Source organism: Gorilla gorilla, chromosome 6 (assembly GCF_029281585.2).
Source record: "Gorilla gorilla gorilla isolate KB3781 chromosome 6, NHGRI_mGorGor1-v2.1_pri, whole genome shotgun sequence".
NCBI lineage: Eukaryota > Metazoa > Chordata > Mammalia > Primates > Hominidae > Gorilla > Gorilla gorilla.
In genome coordinates this window covers 23811808-23833472 of record NC_073230.2, presented here as the reverse complement: position 1 = coordinate 23833472, position 21665 = coordinate 23811808, and the positions used below count along the sequence as shown (strand labels likewise).

The 21665-nt window shown below is 38.5% G+C and overlaps 1 protein-coding gene across 3 annotated transcripts in view; it reads left to right on the top strand.

Moving 5' to 3' along the window:
- Window positions 1–21665, top strand: part of CRPPA (CDP-L-ribitol pyrophosphorylase A) — a 330476-nt gene that overhangs the window by 25672 nt on the left and 283139 nt on the right. For 2 of the 3 annotated variants that reach the window (XM_019030382.4, XM_055347369.2), the window contains exon 3: window positions 20288–20437. The exons of the other annotated variant lie outside the window; for it this stretch is intronic. In XM_019030382.4, the coding sequence (XP_018885927.3) occupies window positions 20288–20437 (150 nt within the window). The remainder of the gene's footprint in view (window positions 1–20287; window positions 20438–21665) is intronic. 3 annotated transcript variants of the gene reach the window in all.

Genomic DNA, 21665 nt, shown 5'->3' with positions numbered 1-21665 from the left:
TTCTGTTTTTACCATATCCACACCAACATCTACTGTTTTTTTTAGGTTTTGGTTTTGACCATTCTTGCAGGAGTAAGGTATTATCATATTGTGGTTTTGATTTGCATTTCTCTGATCAGTTGGCAGATTTTTGAACTCTGTATTTGGAAATGTGATATTAAGTAGGATTCACCATGGCTAATAATCACTTGTACTTGTCCATTGTAATCAATGACTTCAGGTCAGGCTTTATTCATGTGTGGGGGTAAGATAATGATTTTTCCTGGCTTCTGCGTGGGGATAAGATAATGTTTTTTTTCCTGGCTTATTGGATACCATAGTATTGTCTTCTAGAGAAACTTTGATACTGCTTTAAATCCTAGATCTAAAGAAATTTTACTTGTGAGAAAGCAGTGAGTTCTGGTTCGTAAGGAAACCCAGGTTTATTTCGACAAAGGGTAAATTGCCTGGACCAAGGACTGACCTATTCTCTGAAGTGCTATGTGAATGAGGTGGAACTTGATCTATTTTTGATGTTGGGGAAGCTACTATGTGAAAAAGCTTTTGCTTTGCTTTATTTCAAATTACCCACTTCTATGTTTCCGTTCTATGAATTACTTTCAAAGGAAGTTGGGAAAAGGGTAGGTGAAAGACAGATGAGAGTATCTATGGTTTAACATGAAATAATGTTTAACATCCTAGTATATTCCCAATCATGTTATAATTAGGGTAAATGGTACTGTTGAAATTTTAGGAATTTATAGGTAGAATGTAAAATGAAGGCCTCTCTATTCCTTTTTGCTGCATATCCACTTTTAGTGGTGTACTACAGTAATATGAATAAAGATTTTTCTAAGATATCTCTATTTCTATATTGGACAAATTAGCTCAGTTCAATTTATTTGTCAGAAGGAGATTAGAAGTATTCTATGATTAAAAATGTGAAATATTCAATCTTATAATTCCCAATGATTAGCTTTAGAGATGCTGTTCTGCAAACACTGATTAAGCCTTTCAATAAAGACAACTTGCCTAACTAAAATCATAATTATATGGTTGGAGGATTTCTGTTGTACATTGTTATAATTAGCTAGAATGCAGTTGCCTGAGGAGAAATGCATGTTAGTGCCTGCTGTATGGATGCATCACAGTATTATACAATAAAGCAAACAGTAGAGGTGGGATTTATTATTCCACATTTTATGATTTGTATCAATGATTTCCACACAGTGACATGTGGAAATATGGTGATAGATTAGCTTGAGAGACAAGTAATCACTGAGGCTGGTGCTGAGCTCTTAAGCTTCCATTCAGGGCCTATTACTAGTACTTGAGGAGGCATTTGTACTTGATAAGTCAGGAATGATGCCTCCTACAACAAGCTTCTCAGGGAGATGTGCCTTGCAGGCCACTAACCAACTTGTTTATACTTGTCATAATTTTGATACTTTGAATTTCAGAAAACATCACAAAATTGAGGTTTCATTGCATGTTTGTTTGTGAACAGAAGTCTCTTACATAAAGACAGCTGTGGAATATATGCCTTTTAACATGAGCATTTTCTGTATCTGTTTATAGCAGATGGCAAGGCAAGGGATGGAGTCAGCCAAGAAGTTATTTTCACTTGTGATCTCTTTTCATGGGCCTTTAGTTTAAGATGCCTGAAGCTTTTTGTCACCTTTTGCTTTGATCTCTCTTCTTGTTGTACAACTTTCCCATCTGATATTCTGGCTTTCATAGACAAGAACCTAGTAATTTGTGGAATTTACCAATCCTGCCATAATTGTATCTGAAATATGGATGGTTTCTGCTCTTGAAGCTAGTTTTTGGTAATCAAGGTGGGAACCCATGAATACACATTCTGAATTTTAAAAAACTACTGAAGAACTTTGGATACCTCTGTGTCTACTACTGGTATAATCAGAACATCACCAGTCGCATTGAAACTGTCTCCTCCCAAGTCTTATCTAATCCCCCCAATGAGTAAACATTACCCAAACTTTGTTTTTCTTGTTGTCTCACTTTTCTCTTTAGTTGTATAACATCTTTTCCTAAAGAATGTTTTGGCTATGTTTATATGATTTTAAAACATGCTTTGCATATATTTTGACAGCATTCTCACTTTGCACAGTGTATTTGGGGAAATGTATTCATATAAGTCTACTCAGCTATAGTTTGTTCATAATCACTACTGTGTATACCGTAATTCATTTTACAGGTGATGGACATTTGTTTTCTAATTTTTTGCTGATGTAAACATTACTAGTATGGATATTATTATATATCTTGTGCCCATGTGCAAGGATTTCTCTACAGTTCTGACATATGTAGGTTATCAGCTTTACTAGATGATGCCAAATTATTTTCCAAACTTGTCTTGAATTATCCTCATCAGTAACGTAAAACAAGTTCAAGTTGCCCTAGTCCTCACCACTACTTGATTTAGTTAGACTTTCCTCCAATCTATTTACTGGAAAATGCTTTCTCTTTGTGGTTTAAATTTAGCATTTTGTTAATAGGTTGGGCATCTTTTTATATTTATGGGCTTTAAATATTCTTATTGAAACGCCTGTGTAAGAATTTACCCTATTTTTATTTTTAAGCTTTTGACTTGTAGGAGTTATAGATTCTGGACACTAATACTTTGGCCAGTGCATGCTTTGTTTTATAACTATTTTCTTTCATCTGGAATGCTTAAAAAAATCACAATGTGTTGTGATAAATAAGCATTTTTTAATCTTAATATACTTAAAATCACTAATGTCTTTGTTTATGGTTTTTGTTTTTGCCTGGTTTAAAAATTTTTTTCTTACACTGAAGTCATGAAGATATTCACCATTTTTAAAAAATGTGTTATAGTTTTGAATTTTACATGGACATCTCTTTCTGGAGTTTACAGATTGAGTAGGGGTTGATTTCACTTTGGTCTTTTGCTACAAAGGTAAGTCTTTGCCTAGCACCATTTATTGAATAATTATCCCCTTTTCCACTGACCTGCACTGCCACTTCTGTCATATATTGAGTTTCTATGTCAGCATGGGTCTGTTGGGACTCTCTTCCATGCTGTTGGTCTGTTTTTGTACCCTGTCTTTGTCACTATTGAGACAGCTCTCTCATAACTTTTCATACTGCTAGATCAAGTCCCTTTCCCTGCTGTTCTTAAGTATACTTCTTAAACCACTTCTGTTGTTTAATTTTCTTATATTAATATTGCTGTGTATATATGCATTCTAAACTATTAGGTAATTTTTAATGTTTCCTAAGAAGTAGTTTGTTCAATCACTTATCCATCCAGCAAGTATTTGAGAACCACTTCAGGAGGTTAGAGGCTCCCACCTTGCTCTGGAACTCAGGGCTCTCCACCCCCAATATTTTGCATTATTGTATCTTATAGTTGTTGGCTTGCTAATCTGTCATGTTCATTAGACTTAAAGATCCTTGACAAGAGCAATTCTATCTTATTTGTTGAAATCCTTAAAACAAGATTCTTTCTTTATACATAGTACAAAAAAAGTGGTCAAGAAATGTTTAAAGAAGTACAAGAATACTTTTTAGAGAAAAGATAGAGATTCTTACTTGGAGTATCCAGGTGGAAAGAGAATATTGTGAGCCTGTCTGCTTTTCACTGTTTGTTGGGTAGGGGAGGAGGCTGGGTGTATGAGAGGGTGTTCAAGTTTTTATTTAAACTACGTAATTCTTTAAAAGTCATAAAAATGAGTGAATATGGTATTGAGAAACTATTAGGAAGTTTTCATAATAGGAACTGAGGTTAAAATATCAAAAGCAATTTATTAATGGCTTATATTCATCAAGTAACTGAGATGAGGGAAACGAGTTCACAGTGTATTTGTAGCACTTCAGCATTTAATAACTGGTCTCTGGAGGGAATGCATCTACCCTCTCCCTCCCACCAAAACTGAACCCTTTCAGAGCAAGTATTGCATTTTGCGTATTCCTCATTATGCAAAGCATAATGCTTGGAATATGGTTGTCTAGGTCTTTCAGATAATATAAACCTATCATATGAACTAGATAGCTGTGTGAAAGTAGGACAAAAATATGAAGAATCTAAGACTACTGTTTGCCCATGCGCTCTACTGAGATGGATGTTTTCTGCATGGGTGATGATATAATATTCTGCCATTTTGTAAGGCTGACATTTCTATTTTGGTTTGGGAAACTGCCACCACATAACTCTTACTCTGTAGGGGTATGATGGCTATTGAGAGAACTTAGGGTGAATTGTTGGATTGGAAGCTTTGACATGTGGGGGCTTTCCTCATAAAATATTATAGTACTAAAGCTGAAGGGGCCTGAAATAAAATACCTGGTTAAAATGTTTCATTTCATAGAAAAGAATATTAATTAAGCAGAGATGAACTTGTTACAAATAACACAGCTATTAAGTGGCATGAATGAGACTTGCATTGTTGTTCATAGACTACAAATACAGGGTGCTTCTATCAAAGCAAGTTAGGTGTCTTACTGAGGGAATGGGATTTGGTTTGACCTCATCTTGAAATTTCTTCAGATGCTGCTGCTGTGTAAAATATCATGAAGACATATGTGTATTACCAAGTGACACTTTGACTTCTTTGTGTGGCCTAATCAGTATCTCTGAGACCTAACAACACTGATTCACCAATGTAACCCTTATTTACTGAGTGCATGCTATGTGTTAGGCACTTTTGTAGGTGCTGGAGAGACAGCAGTCATGGAGTGAACATTCTAGGGCACTGCTGTCCAATAAAACATTCTGCAGTGATGGAAATAGGCTAACTCCACTGTCTAGTACCTAAGCTACTAGTCACATGTGGCTATTGAGTACTTAAAATGCTCCTAGTGGAAATGAGGAACTGAATTTTTTAGCGTTATTTAAGTTGAATTAAATGGAAGGAACTTGACTAGTTCTTTGAGATGGAAAGCTCTTGGAAGATTTTGAACAGAAGAGAGACATGATCTAACTCATCATGAACAGGTTTGTTCTATTGCTTTGTGAAGAATAGGCTGTGGAAGGACAAGAGTGAAAGAGATACCAATTGGGAGGCTACTGGAGTAATCTCGGAGGATGGGTGGCTTGGACTTGGATAGCGGAGACAGTGAGAAGTGGGCAGATTTGGAATACTTTGAAGTTGACAGGGACTGGATTACTGATGGGCTGAATTATAAGAGTGGGGGAGAAATCAAGGACAGCATTCAAGATTTTGGGCAAGAATAACAAGAAGAATAGAGTTCATGTTTGTGTAGATGGCCGTCTGTAGGAGCAGGTTTGGAGGCTGTGGAGTGGGTAATACCAAAACTTTGAGTTCAATTTGTTGCAGTAAAGGTATGCATTTTGAACTAAGTGGAAATGTTAAACAGGCATTTGGAAGTGCAAATCCAGAATTCAAGAGAATTCTGGGCTGGATATATAGGTTTGGAAGTTCTCATGTAGATGGTGTTTAAAGTCATGGGACTTCATGTGGTCATTAATAGAATGACTGTAGATTGTGTTAAATAAAATTTATAGGAGGCCATTGACTTTGACTAGGCTCCTGAACTAAGCCTAACAGACCAAACCAATACAGAGTTTAACTTCAGGAGCTGAGCATTAGTTAATTGCAGGAGGACCTGTAACCTTAAATTAAGCTGTAACTTATTAAGTCATCTCTACACAGCACTTCCATTTCCTATAAATGCTGTCAGATTATGTTATTGGAGTTCTCCAAAACTGCTCTGGTTTGGAGGGCCGTGTGATTCACAAGTCATTTTTGTTTTGCTGGTTTTGTTTGCTCAAGCTCGATTAAAATGCAAACTTGCCTAAGTTTTTTCCCATTTAACAATAGAGAAGTATGAGGATGCAGCTCTGGAATACTTTACCATTTATAGTCTGAGAAAGTAAGGACCTAGGAGTTAGTTTGGGAAGATGAGAGGGTGTGGTTGAGAATGATTTCTGAAAACTAAGTTAACAAACACTCAAGAAGACTAAGAACTATTAATTGGATTTGGCAATGTGGGGGTCATTGGTGACCTTGGTTAAATGTATTTTTGTGGTTGTGTGGCGATAATGGCCTGATTGAAATAGATTCCATAAAGCATAGGAAGACAGAAATTGGAGATGTGCTCTTATACAGATAATTTAGAGTTGGGCTTTATACTTGTGTGAAGAAACTTGTTATTAGCTGGAAGAAGATATATATAGAAAGAATTGCTTTAATGATGGCAGAAGTCATGGCATACTTGTATATTAATAAGCATAATTAAATGGAAGACTGGAAATTGAGGAGGCAGGACAGAAAGAAGAAGACTAAATGCAGAGACATATTTGAGAGGGAATGGGTAAAAGTAGCTAAGTAGAGACATTGGCCATTAGAAGCCAGGACATTTTTTTGGAGTTTTTGTAGTAACTTCTGAACTTCTTCATTAAATTTACTCTTAAGTGGCCTTCTCAATGCTTTTGTGAGTGAATTTTTTAAATTTCATTTTTGGATTGTTGTATTTCTATATGCTAGCAGTAAACTGATATATATATATATATTTTATATATATATATATATTTTTTTTTTTTTTTTTTGGTATACTAGGCTTGTTCTCTGTATCCTTGCTGACAACTCGCTTCTTCTAATAGTTAGAAGACACTTCATTAGTGTCTTCTATATATAGGATCATGCAATCTGCAAATAGAGATAGCTTTACTTCTTTTGGATAGCTTATTACATTTTCTTGCCTAATTATCCTAGCTAGGACTCCCATTACAGTCTTTACTGGAAATGGCCAACAGTGGATTTCCTTGCTTACTCTTGATCATAAAGGGAAAACACTCAGTATTTTACCAGTAAGCATGATCTTAACTGTGGATTTTTCACACACTCTTTTTCAGGTTGAGCAAGATCTCTTCTGTTTCTAATTTTTGTACTTTTCTCACAAAGGGGTGTTGGATTTTGTCAGATGAGTTCTATGCACCTATTGACATGTTCATATGTTTGTCCTTTATTCTATTAACATGGTTTATTACATTGACTATTTTTTTTTTATACGTTGAACTGATCTGGTATTGCTGGGATAAATCCCACTTGGTCATGGTGCATAACGCTTTTTTATATGTTGCTGAATTGGGTTTGTAAGTATCTTGTTGAGAATTTTTGCATCTGTTTTTGCAATGTTTACAAACTAATATCCCTAATTGGCTTTCTTTTCTTGTGCTGTCTTTGTTTTTGGTATTAGGATAATACTGGTCTTACAGAATAAGTGGAGAAGCATTCTCTATTTTTTTGGAAAAGTCTGAGGAATTAGTATTAACTGTTCTTTAAATTTTTGGCATAGTTCATCAGTGGAGCCTTCTGGATCTTGGCTTTTCTTTGTGAAAAGTTTTAAATTACTAATTCAATTCCCTTTTTATAGGTCTATTCAGACTTTCTATTATCAAATTAATTTTGGTTAATTGTCTTTCTAGGAATTTGTTAATTTTATCACTTTTCTAATTTGCTGGAATATAGTTTGTGGTTTTGTATTCCTTTTTATTTCTCTGAGATTGATAGAAATGTCACTACCTTCCGATTTTATTAATTTGCCTTTTTTTCGTCAAAGGTTGTGAACTGTTTTTGTTGGTTTGAGATGGAGTCTTGCTCTGTCGCCCAGGCTGGAGTGCAGTGGCGCCATCTCAGCTCACTGCATCCACTGCCTCTTGGGTTCAAGTGATTCCCCTGCCTCACCCTCCCGAGTAACTGGGATTACAGCCATGCACCACCATGCCTGGCTAATTTTTTGTATTTTTAGTACAGACAGGATTTCACCATGTTGGCCAGGCTGGTCTCAAACTCCTGACCTCAAGTGATCCACCTGCCTTGGCCTCCCAAAGTGCTGGGATTACAGGCATGAGCCACCACGCCCAGCCTCAACTGTTATTTTATAAGAGAACCATATTTGGCTTTTTTTCTTTTTCTATTCTCTAATTTATTTCTTTTGTTTACTCTTTGTCTGTTTTAATTTTAGTTCTTTTTTCCCCCAGTGTCTTAAGGTGAAAAATTACACTTGTCTAGAATCTTTTTATATAGGCATTTACAGTTGTACATTTTCCTCAAAGGGCTGCTTTAGCTGTACCCCATACATTTTCATATTGTTTGTGTTTTCATTTAAAAGTATTTTCAAGTTTGCTAGTGGTTTCTTTGGCTCATTTTTTTTTTTTTAGTATTAATTTTCCACATACTTTAAATTCCCAACTTTGGCTGGGCATGGTTGCTCCATGCCCACTTGGGGACTCCAAGGCAGGCAGATTGCTTGAACCCAGGAGTTTGAGACCAGCCTGGGCAACATGGTGAAACCCTGTCTCTATCAAATATTAGCTAGGTGGGATGGCACATGCCTGTAGTCCCAGCTACTTGGGAGGCTGAGGCTGGCAGGTTGCTTGAGCCCAGGAGGCTGAAGCAGTAGTGAGCTGTGATTGTGCTACTGTACTCCAGCCTGGGGGGACAGAGCAAGACCTTGCCTCCCCGCACAAAGAAAGAAAAGAATAAATGAGGTTCCAACTTTGTGTCTAATTTTATTCTATTCTAAGAGACTATACTTGGTATGATTTTGATCCTCTTAAAACTGTTCTATGGTCCAGCATATGATCTGTTCTAGAGAATGTTCTATGTGCACTTCAAATACGTATTCTGCTGTTGTTGGGTGGTATGTTTAATAGATGTCTGTTAGTTTTATTTGGTTTATAGTATTTTTCAAGTCTTTTGTTTCCATGTTGATCTGCCTAGTTCTAGCCACTATCGAAAGTAGAATATTGATGTTTCCAAATATTGTTGGATTGTTTATTTCTTCAGCTTTGTTCATATTTGCTTGTATTTTGGACATCTTTTAAATTCAAACTATTTGTGTCTTTGAATCATAGTTGTCTCTTGTAGACAGCATGTGATAGATTTAAAAAAAATTTAGTTTGACAGTTGTTGCCTTTTGATCCATTTGTTTTAATATATAATTAGATTTGTCTGCTAGTTTACTTTTTTCATGTCTCCTATTGCTTTCTTTTGTAGTAAGTGAAAATTTTTATTGTAATACTTTATTTCCTTTATATTTTCTAATTTTTTGAGTTTCATTGCTAGCGGTTGCTCTAGGGCCTACAGTATACATGCAAACATTTATTTGCTTCAGAATTTACTACCTTAATTCCAGTGAGATATTTAAAAATTACATGGCTCTATTTTCCTCTTTTTTGTTCTGTTATTATGCATATTATATCTATGTAAGAAACCCAACAATCCATTATATTTTTTGCCATTGAAAGTAATGGTAAAAACTGCAGTTACTTTTGTACCAACCTAATAATTATCAGTTTATATTTTGCTATCTATAGAAGATGAAAAGTGAGCAAGTGTGTGTGTGTGTGTGTATATACATATATATATGTATTTTTATATATCTTTTTTTTAATTTTAAATTAAAAAAATTTTTGAGATAGTCTCTATCACCCAGGCTGGAGTGTAATGGCACAATCTCAGCTCACTGTAACCTCTGCTTCCTGGGTTCAAGTGATTCTCCTGCCTCACCCTTCCAAGTAGCTGGGACTACAGGCATTCACCACCATACCGTGCTAATTTTTATATTTTTAGTAGAGTCAGGGTTTCCCCATGTTGGCCAGGCTGGTCTCAAACTCCTTACCTCAAGTGATTTGCCTGCCTCTCCCTCCCAGAGTGCTGGGATTACAGGTGTGAGCCACTGTACCCAGCTGCAAGTATGTATTTATAGAGTTTGTTGTATTAACTTCCTTGCCTGTCATTTTTAATTAATTTGTTACTGTTGGTGCAAGTTGCCATCTGGTGTCATTTCCTTAATCCCATACGCCTTTATCCCTATCCACCTCCTTTTTGCTGTTTTCATCAAATATATACAGTTCAATATGTTATAGACTAATTAGTTAACTATGTATCTATTGTTCAATATAATTTATACAGATAGGAGGCAGGGAGATACTGGGTAGAAGAAGACAGTTCACTGGCAAAGGCCCCATCCTCAAGCCCAGAAACTCATGGTCCTAAATGGGAACAGACTTTCCTGTTTTCACACCCAAATGTTGCCTTTTGGCCTGCCACACCTTCCCTATCCTGTACCTACATAAGCCCCAAACCCCAGGCTCCATGAGCAGAAGAGCAGACAGACAAAAGAGCAGCAGAATGGCAGAACAGCGCGGCAGAGAAGAAGAAAAAGAGCATCTGAACATTGAGAGGAGTTCAGCTGGGGGTGGTCAGAGAGAAGATTGACCACTGGACAGCCAAACTCCAGGAGAAGATCATCTTCCCACTCCATCCCTCTTTTAGCTCCCCATCCATCCTACCGAGAGCCACCTCCACCGCTCAGTAAAACCCCCACATTCACCATCGTTCAAATTCATGTATGATATGATTCTTCCTGGACGCTGGACAGGGACCTGGATACCAAGAGGGCACTGAGCTGTTTAACATTTAAGCTGTCTGTGGACGGCAGAGCTAAAGGAGCACTGTAACATGCATGCCCACTGGGGCTTTAGGAGTCATGGGTACCCACCCCTAGACGCTACTGTGTGGCTGGAGTCCAAAAGCGCTCGCTCTGGCTACTGCACCTGCCCATCTGGGTGCTCCCCATCCCATAAGGGGTTTGAGTGTATGGCAGCCAAACAGATGAGCCACACCCCTGTTGCAGGTCCTGTGAGGGGGGGTCAGGGAACTCTCAGGTTCCATAATTGCTTTTAAAAACAGTATATAAAGAGAAACATACATTTATATTGTCTTTTATAATTACATTATCTTTACTGGTACACTTTGTTTTTTTAATGTGAATTAGAATTGCTGTCTTCAAATGTCCTTCAGGCTGAACATTTGTTGCTACTTTTTTCTAAGATGAATCTGTTAGCAAAGAATTCTGTGTTTCTTTGGAAGTGTTTTCATTTTGCTTTCATGTGTGAAATATTGGTTTTGCTGGATATGAGATATTTTTCCTATTAGTGACTATTACCCCACTGCCATCTAACTTCTATTGTTTCTGATAAGTCACTTGTTAATATTGATGTTCTCTTGCTAATCATTTTTCTTGAGCTGCTTTCAAGATTTTCTTCCTTGACTTTGGTTTTCAGCACTTTTACTATGATGTGTCTAGATGTGGATTTTTTTCTGATTTTTCTACTTGGACTTCATTGAGCTTCTTGAAGACTAATTTTTCCTTTATTTTGGGAGGTTACCAGTCATTTCCTTGAGTTTTTTTTTTTCTGCTTCTTTCTCATCTTTCCTTTTGGTACTCCCAATACAAAATTGTTGTGTACTTAATGGTGTCCTTTATTCTGCGGCTCTGTTCATTTATCTTCATCCTTTTTTCTCATTTGTTTGGATTGTATTACCTCTATTTATCTAAGTATAAGTTCATTGATTCCTCTCCAGTTCAAGCCTGTCACTGAGCTCCTTTATAAATGTTCATTATAGTTATACTTTTCAATTCTAGAATTTCTATATTTTTAAACTGCTTAACATTAGTGATATTGTCATACCTTGCCTTACTACTTTAAGTGTAATTTCCTCTAGTTCTTTGAATGTATTTATAATAGCTGATTCTGATTTGAGGTCTTTATCTGCTAATTTTGATATATGGGTGGGGCCTTCTCATAGGCAGTTCCTCTTGCCTGCCCTTCCCCTCCCACCCCATCCCTGGAGGATATCACTTTCCTATTTGGATGCATGACTTGTTTGCTTATTTGTTTATGACTTGGTTGGCCTATTTTAGTGATGTCTTTTACTTTTACAGGGAAAAGCTTCTGATGTTGCTTTTTCAGAGGGTGGACACTTGAGTATTATATAGTCATCCTAGAATGATAGAGGTTTCAGTGGGGCTCTCTTTGACTGTCTCCTTCCCTGACCTCTATTATATTGTCTGCCTTTGATATCTCACCTAGCTGTTAAGCTACATTCATTGTGTGCTAATTGCTCACCTTTATTTTTGATAATGCCTTGGGCATATATCCCTGGTAGTCTCAGTTAAATTCTAGCCCCTTTGCGGGGGTAGTTTTTGAGGTTTGTTCCTAATCCCAGGAGAGCTTTTGTTGGCTTTGTTTTCCTGTGGCTTTCACTGGTAAACTGGCTGTCTGACAGTTTAGCTTTTTGTGCTCATGTATCTCCAGCATTCTTTTAATTGCTTACCATGATGATCTCTTTTGAGAGTACACTTAGGTTTGAATTTCCAAATAAAGTGAGTTCCCTTTGGGAGAGCTTCATAGCTCTCTACTCTCACATCCTTTGTCTTCTACTTGTGAAAAATCACCACATCAACCCCAATGGCTAACTGCATCAAGAGTGGCCCTAACACGGCTGCAGCCAAGATGGCCGAATAGTAACAGCTCCGGTCTACAGCTCCCAGCCTGAGCGACGCAGAAGATGGGTGATTTCTGCATTTCCATCTGAGATACCGGGTTCATCTCACTAGGGAGTGCCAGACAGTGGGCGCAGGACAGTGAGTGCAGCACACCGTGCACGAGCCAAAGCAGGGCGAGGCATTGCCTCACTTGAGAAGCGCAAGCGGTCAGGGAGTTGCCTTTCCTAGTCAAAGAAAGGGGTGACAGACGGCACCTGGAAAATTGGGTCACTCCCACCCTAATACTGCGCTTTTCCGATGGGCTTAAAAAACGGCACACCAGGAGATTATATCCCGCACATGGCTTGGAGGGTCCTACACCCACGGAGTCTCGTTGATTACTAGCACAGCAGTCTGAGATCAAACTGCAAGGCGGCAGCGAGGCTGGGGGAGGGGCGCCCGCCATTGCCCAGGCTTGCTTAGGTAAACAAAGCAGCCTGGAAGCTCGAACTGGGTGGAGCCCACCACAGCTCAAGGAGGCCTGCCTGCCTCTGTAGGCTCCACCTCTGGGGGCAGGGCACAGACAAACAAAAAGACAGCAGTAACCTCTGCAGACTTAAATGTCCCTGTCTGACAGCTTTGAAGAGAGCAGTGGTTCTCCCAGCACACAGCTGGAGAATTGAGAACAGGCAGACTGCCTCCTCAAGTGGGTCCCTAACCCCTGACCCCCGAGCAGCCTAACTGGGAGGCACCCCCCAGTAGGGGCAGCCTGACACCTCACACGGCCGGGTACTCCTCTGAGACAAAAATTCCAGAGGAACGATCAGACAGCAGCATTCGCGGTTCACGAAAATCCGCTGTTCTGCAGCCACCGCTGCTGATACCCAGGTAAACAGGGTCTGCAGTGGACCTCTAGCAAACTCAAACAGACCTGCAGCTGAGGGTCCTGTCTGTTAGAAGGAAAACTAACAAACAGAAAGGACATCCACACCAAAAACCCATCTGTACATCACTATCATCAAAGACCGAAAGTAGATAAAACCACAAAGATGGGGAAAAAACAGAACAGAAAAACTGGGAACTCTAAAAAGCAGAGCACTTCTCCTCCTCCAAAGGAACGCAGTTCCTCACCAGCAACGGAACAAAGCTAGACGGAGAATGACTTTGACGAGTTGAGAGAAGAAGGCTTCAGACGATCAAACTACTCCGAGCTACAGGAGGAAATTCAAACCAAAGGCAAAGAAGTTAAAAACTTCGAAAAAAATTTAGACGAATGTATAACTAGAATAACCAATACAGAGAAGTGCTTAAAGGAGCTGATGGAACTGAAACCCAAGGCTCGAGAACTACGTGAAGTATGCAGAAGCCTCAGGAGCCGATGCGATCAACTGGAAGAAAGGGTATCAGCGATGGAAGATGAAATGAATGAAATGAGGCGAGAAGGGAAGTTTGGAGAAAAAAGAATAAAAAGAAATGAGCAAAGCCTCCAAGAAATATGGGACTATGTGAAAAGACCAAATCTACGTCTGATTGGTGTACCTGAAAGTGACGGGGAGAATGGAACCAAGTTGGAAAACACTCTGCAGGATATTATCCAGGAAAACTTCCCCAATCTAGCAAGGCAGGCCAACATTCAGATTCAGGAAATACAGAGAACGCCACAAAGATACTCCTCGAGAAGAGCAACTCCAAGACACATAATTGTCAGATTCACCAAAGTTGAAATGAAAGAAAAAATGTTAAGGGCAGCCAGAGAGAAAGGTCAGGTTACCCGCAAAGGGAAGCCCATCAGACTAACAGTGGATCTCTCAGCAGAAACTCTACAAGCCAGAAGAGAGTGGGGGCCAATATCCAACATTCTTAAAGAAAAGAATTTTCAACCCAGAATTTCATATCCAGCCAAACTAAGCTTCATAAGTGAAGGAGAAATAAAATCCTCTACAGAGAAGCAAATGCTGAGAGATTTTGTCACCACCAGGCCTGCCCTAAAAGAGCTCCTGAAGGAAGCACTAAACATGGAAAGGAATAACCGGTACCAGCCACTGCAAAATCATGCCAAATTGTAAAGACCATCAAGGCTAGGAAGAAACTGCATCAACTAACGAGCAAAATAACCAGATAACATCATAATGACAGGATCAAATTCACACATAACAATATTAACTTTAAATGTAAATGGACTAAATGCTCCAATTAAAAGACACAGACTGGCAAATTGGATAAAGAGTCAAGACCCATCAGTGTGCTGTATTCAGGAAACCCATCTCACGCGCAGAGACACACATAGGCTCAAAATAAAAGGATGGAGAAAGATCTGCCAAGCAAATGGAAAACAAAAAAAGGCAGGGGTTGCAATCCTAGTCTCTGATAAAACCGACTTTAAACCAACAAAGTTCAAAAGAGACAAAGAAGGCCATTACATAATGGTAAAGGGATCAGTTCAACAAGAAGAGCTAACTATCCTAAATATATATGCACCCAATACAGGGAGCACCCAGATTCATAAAGCAAGTCCTGAGTGACCTACAAAGAGACTTAGACTCACACACAATAATAATGGGAAACTTTAACACCCCACTGTCAACATTAGACAGATCAACGAGACAGAAAGTTAACAAGGATACCCAGGAATTGAACTCAGCTCTGTACCAAGCGTACCTAATAGACATCTACAGAACTCTCTACCCCAAATCAACAGAATATACATTTTTTTCAGCACCACACCAAACCTATTCCAAAATTGACCACATAGTTGGAAGTAAAGCTCTCCTCAGCAAATGTAAAAGAACAGAAATTATAACAAACTATCTCTCAGACCACAGTGCAATCAAACTAGAACTCAGGATTAAGAAACTCACTCAAAACCGCTCAACTACATGGAAACTGAACAACCTGCTCCTGAATGACTACTGGGTACATAACGAAATGAAGGCAGAAATAAAGATGTTCTTTGAAACCAACAAGAACAAAGACACAACATACCAGAATCTCTGGGACACATTCAAAGCAGTGTGTAGAGGGAAATTTATAGCACTAAATGCCCACAAGAGAAAGCAGGAAAGATCCAAAATTGACACCCTAACATCACAATTAAAAGAACTAGAAAAGCAAGAGCAAACACATTGAAAAGCTAGCAGAAGGCAAGAAATAACTAAAATCAGAGCAGAACTGAAGGAAATAGAGACCCAAAAAACCCTTCAAAAAATTAATGAATCCAGGAGCTGGTTTTTTGAAAGGATCAACGAAATTGATAGACCGCTAGCAAGACTAATAAAGAAGAAAAGAGAGAAGAATCAAATAGACACAATGAAAAATGATAAAGGGGATATCACCACCGATCCCACAGAAATACAAACTACCATCAGAGAATACTACAAACACCTCTACGCAAATAAACTAGAAAATCTAGAAGAAATGGATAAATTCCTCGACACATACACCCTCCCAAGACTAAACCAGGAAGAAACTGAATCTCTGAATAGACCAGTAACAGCCTCTGAAATTGTGGTAATAATCAATAGCTTACCAACCAAAAAGAGTCCAGGACCAGATGGATTCACAGCCGAATTCTACCAGAGGTACAAGGAGGAACTGGTACCATTCCTTCTGAAACTATTCCAATCAATAGAAAAAGAGGGAATCCTCCCTAACTCATTTTATGAGGCCAGCATCATCCTGATACCAAAGCCGGGCAGAGTCAAAACTAAAAAAGAGAATTTTAGACCAATATCCTTGATGAACATTGATGCAAAAATCCTCAATAAAATACCGGCAAACTGAATCCAGCAGCACATCAAAAAGCTTATCCACCATGATCAACTGGGCTTCATCCCTGGGATGCAAGGCTGGTTCAATATATGCAAATCAATAAATGTAATCCAGCATATAAACAGAACCAAAGACGAAAACCACATGATTATCTCAATAGATGCAGAAAAGGCCTTTGACAAAATTCAACAACCCTTCATGCTAAAAACTCTCAATAAATTAGGTATTGATGGGACGTATCTCAAAATAATAAGGGCTGTCTATGACAAACCCACAGCCAATATCATACTGAATGGGCAAAAACTGGAAGCATTCCCTTTGAAAACTGGCACAAGACAGGGATGCCCTCTCTCACCACTCCTATTCAACATAGTGTTGGAAGTTCTGGCCAGGGCAATTAGGCAGGAGAAGGAAATAAAGGGTATTCAATTGGGAAAATAGGAAGTCAAATTGTCCCTGTTTGCAGATGACATGATTATATATCTAGAAAACCCCATTGTCTCAGCCCAAAATCTCCTTAAAGTGATAAGCAACTTCAGCAAAGTCTCAGGATATAAAATCAATGTACAAAAATCACAAGCATTCTTATACATCAATAACAGACAAACAGAGAGCCAAATCATGAGTGAACTCCCATTCACAATTGCTTCAAAGGAATAAAATACCTAGGAATCCAACTTACAAGGGATGTGAAGGACCTCTTCAAGGAGAACTACAAACCACTGCTCAATGAAATAAAAGAGGATACAAAGAAATGGAAGAACGTTCCATGCTCATGGGTGGAGGAATCAATATTGTGAAAATGGCCATACTGCTCAAGATAATTTATAGATTCAATGCCATCCCCATCAAGCTACCAATGACTTTCTTCACAGAATTGGAAAAAACTACTTTAAAGTTCATGTGGAACCAAAAAAGAGCCCACATTGCCAAGTCAATCCTAACCCAAAAGAACAAAGCTGGAGGCATCACACTACCTTACTTCAAACTATACTACAAGGCTACAGTAACCAAAACAGCATGGTACTGGTACCAAAACAGAGATATAGATCAATGGAACAGAACAGAGCCCTCAGAAATAATGCCACATATATACAACTATCTGATCTTTGACAAACCTGACAAAAACAAGCAATGGGGAAAGGATTCCCTATTTAATAAATGGCGCTGGGAAAACTGGCTAGCCATATGTAGAAAGCTGAAACTGGATCCCTTCATTACATCTTATACAAAAATTAATTCAAGATGGATTAAAGACTTAAACGTTAGACCTAAAACCATAAAAACCCTAGAAGAAAACCTAGGCATTACCATTCAGGACATAGGCATGGGCAAGAACTTCATGTCTAAAACACCAAAAGCAATGGCAACAAAAGCCAAAATTGACAAATGGGATCTAATTAAACTAAAGAGCTTCTGCACAGCAAAAGAAACTACCATCAGAGTGAACAGGCAACCTACAAAATGGGAGAAAATTTTTGCAACCTACTCATCTGACAAAGGGCTAATATCCAGAATCTACAATGAACTCAAACAAATTTACAAGAAAAAAAACCCCATCAAAAAGTGGACGAAGGAGATGAACAGACGCTTCTCAAAAGAAGATGTTTATGCAGCCAAAAAACACATGAAAAAATGCTCACCATCACTGGCCATCAGAGAAATGCAAATCAAAACCACAGTGAAATACCATCTCACACAAGTTAGAATGGCAATCATTAAAAAGTCAGGAAACAACAGGTGCTGGAGAGGATGTGGAGAAATAGGAACACTTTTACACTGTTGGTGGGACTGTAAACTAGTTCAACCATTGTGGAAGTCAGTGTGGCAATTCCTCAGGGATCTAGAACTAGAAATACCTTTTGATCCAGCCATGCCATTACTGGGTATATACCCAAATGACTATAAATCATGCTGCTCTAAAGACACATGCACACATATGTTTATTGTGGCACTATTCACAATAGCAAATACTTGGAACCAACCCAAACGTCCAACAATGATAGACTGGATTAAGAAAATATGGCACATATACAGCATGGAATACTATGCAGCCATAAAAAATGATGAGTTCATGTCCTTTGTAGGGACATGGATGAAATTGGAAATCATCATTCTCAGTAAACTATCGCAAGGACAAAAAACCAAACACCGCATGTTCTCACTCATAGGTGGGAATTGAACAATGGGAACACATGGACACAGGAAGGGGAACATCACACTCTGGGGTCTGTTGTGGGGTGGGGGGAATGGGGAGGGATACCATTAGGAGATATACCTAATGCTAAATGACAAGTTAATGGGTGCAGCACACCAGCATGGCACATATATACATATGTAACTAACCTGCACATTGTGCACATGTACCCTAAAAAAGTGTAATAATAATAAAATAAAATAAAAAAAAGAAAAATCACCACATCACTGCTTTGAAACTGTGGGTGGGCACAGTGCACTATTTTTTTTGGAGTAAACTCCCTACTCTGTGATCTACATGAGGGCAGTAGAAGACTCTGGTCTTTTATTTCCCCTGGTATGAAAACTGCCATATGTGTGAACTGGAAGAAGAATGATCAGGGCCCCAGTATTCTGGGGCATGGGTGGGAACTATGTGAAAGAGGTGGGCCTCAACCTCGTGTCCACACTTGCATAGATTTTAGCCTCTGTGCCATAGTGCTGAGGGGCATAGGAAATGCTGGCCGTCTGCCCTTCATACTGGGAACTTGGGGTGAGGGGGCCGTATCTTTTTAGCCATACCTACTCTGAGTAGAGCATCCATTACATTGAGGTGGCTGGAGGATAGAAGAAGAAACGGGTCACGGCTTGAGTACTACAGAGTCTGTTCTTACCAAAATTTAGTAGATTTTCTGGAATAAATGTTTCTTCATTTGCTGAATGTCCTTAGGACAATTTTCAGAGGCTTTTAATGGTTCTTAAAATACTTTTCACTAGTTTCAATGAGGACAGAGTCTGCAGAGCTCCTTGCATTGGCATTTTGGATGTCTCGTGTTCTCTTAAGTATTTTTTAACTTCATGCCCTGATATAGAATTCCAAAAATATACGTAGTTTCAGTGGAATCTTTTTTCTTAAAGCAGCATACATGTTTGTGTGTACATGCATTTCCTTCCTGTCTTATCTTCTAGCTCTACTGATAGGTACTGGGCTTGACCAGTTGACCTACCCTTCACCTACTTGGATACTACTTCCTCTTTGTCACCCTGTGTCCTCATTTTTGTTTTTATGCTTAGGTTCCAAATTTCTACTTGAGGCACTGGAAGGGGTGACACAATTTATAAACCGTCTGTTTGGCTCATACATTTGCTTTGATTTTCAGCCAGTCCCTTGGCTTTTGCAAACCAATGTGTGGACTATCTATCTTGTTCAGATGTTGGTCTCATCAAGAAGACATTTGTTTTATTTGTGCACTAATTTCATATGCTGCAATCATCCCCATGTAGCAATTGTGTGGAAGAAAGGATGTTTTTGAGTAAATATAAGGTTTGGTTAACTGCCCACCATTGAACTATATTTTAAAGCAGTTTCACTAAGGCAGTTCTTCTGGTAATGGCCTTCAAAACTGTCTTACAATGGGACTCCATAAAAGATAAAGGGAAAAATTGTCAGACATGAAATGTCTCTTCTAAAGTTCAGATGCAACTATTATTGAGAGAACTTTCATCATAGCAATTGAAGTCAATGGTTATTGCCTGAGGAAGCATTGCATGGAGACTGTGTTTGACAGGAACTGTTTTTCCTTGTGAATTAGAGCAAGACACAAATTAGAGCAACCCACATTGTTTGGGTTATTGAGTCTCATCTAGGGGATCTTGGAGAACTTGTTTATTTCCTTAAGTATCTAATATGTAACTCTCCTGAGGGTGTACTAATATTAATTTGCAATCCATATCAATTATTTCGTGATAGTCTTTCTCTGCCTCCTTCATCTTCAGGGAATACCCAGTTGGATCTTAGCATCTTTTTTTTTAGTGTTGACTTCAATGGCCTGTGATCAGAAGGATTTTGAACTTATAATGAAGGAAAATTTCACCTTAATGTATGGAACTGTAATACTACAAAATTGATTTTTTTTTTACCTGAAATAACCATTTTTGAACCAATCACACTTATTCAGATGTTTTCTTAAGGCAGCTTGTTGAAGGTATGAATAAGATCTATCAAAAGTGAGATACTGAATTCAGAATGTCACTTTAAAATGGCTTGTAGGTGAAATATATTCTTTGCCTCTTTGTTCTTCAGGCAGCAGGAGCCATTCGACCTCTTGTATCTACTGTCATCAGTCCATCTGCTGATGGTTGCTTAGACTACTCGCTAGAACGTGCCAGACACAGAGCAAGTGAAATGCCCCAAGCTTTTCTATTTGATGTGATTTATGAAGCATATCAGCAGGTAAGAATTTGGGCTTTTTGAATAAGCTGCTGTTATGTCAGGTTCCCCAAACAACCTCCACATTTGGAGAATTTCCAGAACTCTTGGGACTGAGCGTATAGTTATACTCAAGGCTAAGACTTATTACGATGAAGTATTAAGGTTATAGAGCTGGATCAGAAGAGAGAGATGCAGGCAGAATGTTGAGGATCCGTTTGCAGGCTTCTAGATGCTCTTTTCCCTCCCTCTCCTGAAGGATCATGCAAAGCACACCTTCCTTCCAGCAGTGAAAATTCAGCAAATTGTGTGTGACGTTTATGCCCAGGGAGGGCTGTTAGAGATACAATGCCCAGGGTGTTCGATTGGTCATCTGGATATCCTCTGCTTGGCACATACAAAAATTCCAGATTTCCAGAAGGAAAGTTGGTGTTCAGCATAAATCATATTGTTGATACCAACAGTCTAGGCAGGCACAGTGACTCGCCCTTGTCAGTTAATTCTCAGATGCTGGCTGAGGGCCTGTCTTATAAGCCAGTCTTTTTAAGAACAGCAGTCTCAGATGTACTATTGTAAGTTATCTATACAGCTCCTTAGACATTTTGTTAATCAAAATTTTAGTTAAAAGTAAGTAACTTAAAAATCAAGTAATTTCATTAATATTACTGGATTGCTTCTGGTTTTCATGTTTTGGAAATGCTGCTCTACTTACATAAGTTTACTGTCATTTGTTTGCACATTGAGTAAATAGTTATTGAATGTCAGATATTGAGCTTGTCAGAAACTTCCCAATGATGATAAGTTTGAGCAACTAATCTAGTGCTTTAGTCAACTTGCTACAGGAGGTGGGGAAGAATTAGGTAAGGGGTTAGAAGAGTGGCCATAAGGATTAGAGGGTAGTATCCCAGAAACTTAATGAAGACAGTACTTTCTGATTGAGCTGAATCAGATACAAGCTGATCCATGGTCATCGTAGAACATGGCAAAGTAAAAGGAGGTGTGCAGTTGTAGGTTATAGATAACTCTTCCTCTTCAAATGGTACTGGAAGGTCACAGATGTCTAATTGCCATTCTGTTAAATGTTGCCTAGGATTTCTAAAAAGTGAGGACTGAGAACTGTACATAAACATTTGCAATGTGAAATTACCAGTGTTTGATGGGAGTGGTGGATATGAAAATCTTGTTGGAATTGATCTAAGAATAGAAGGGCTGATTTTTGGAGGAACTTTTATACATATTGAGTAGAGAAATG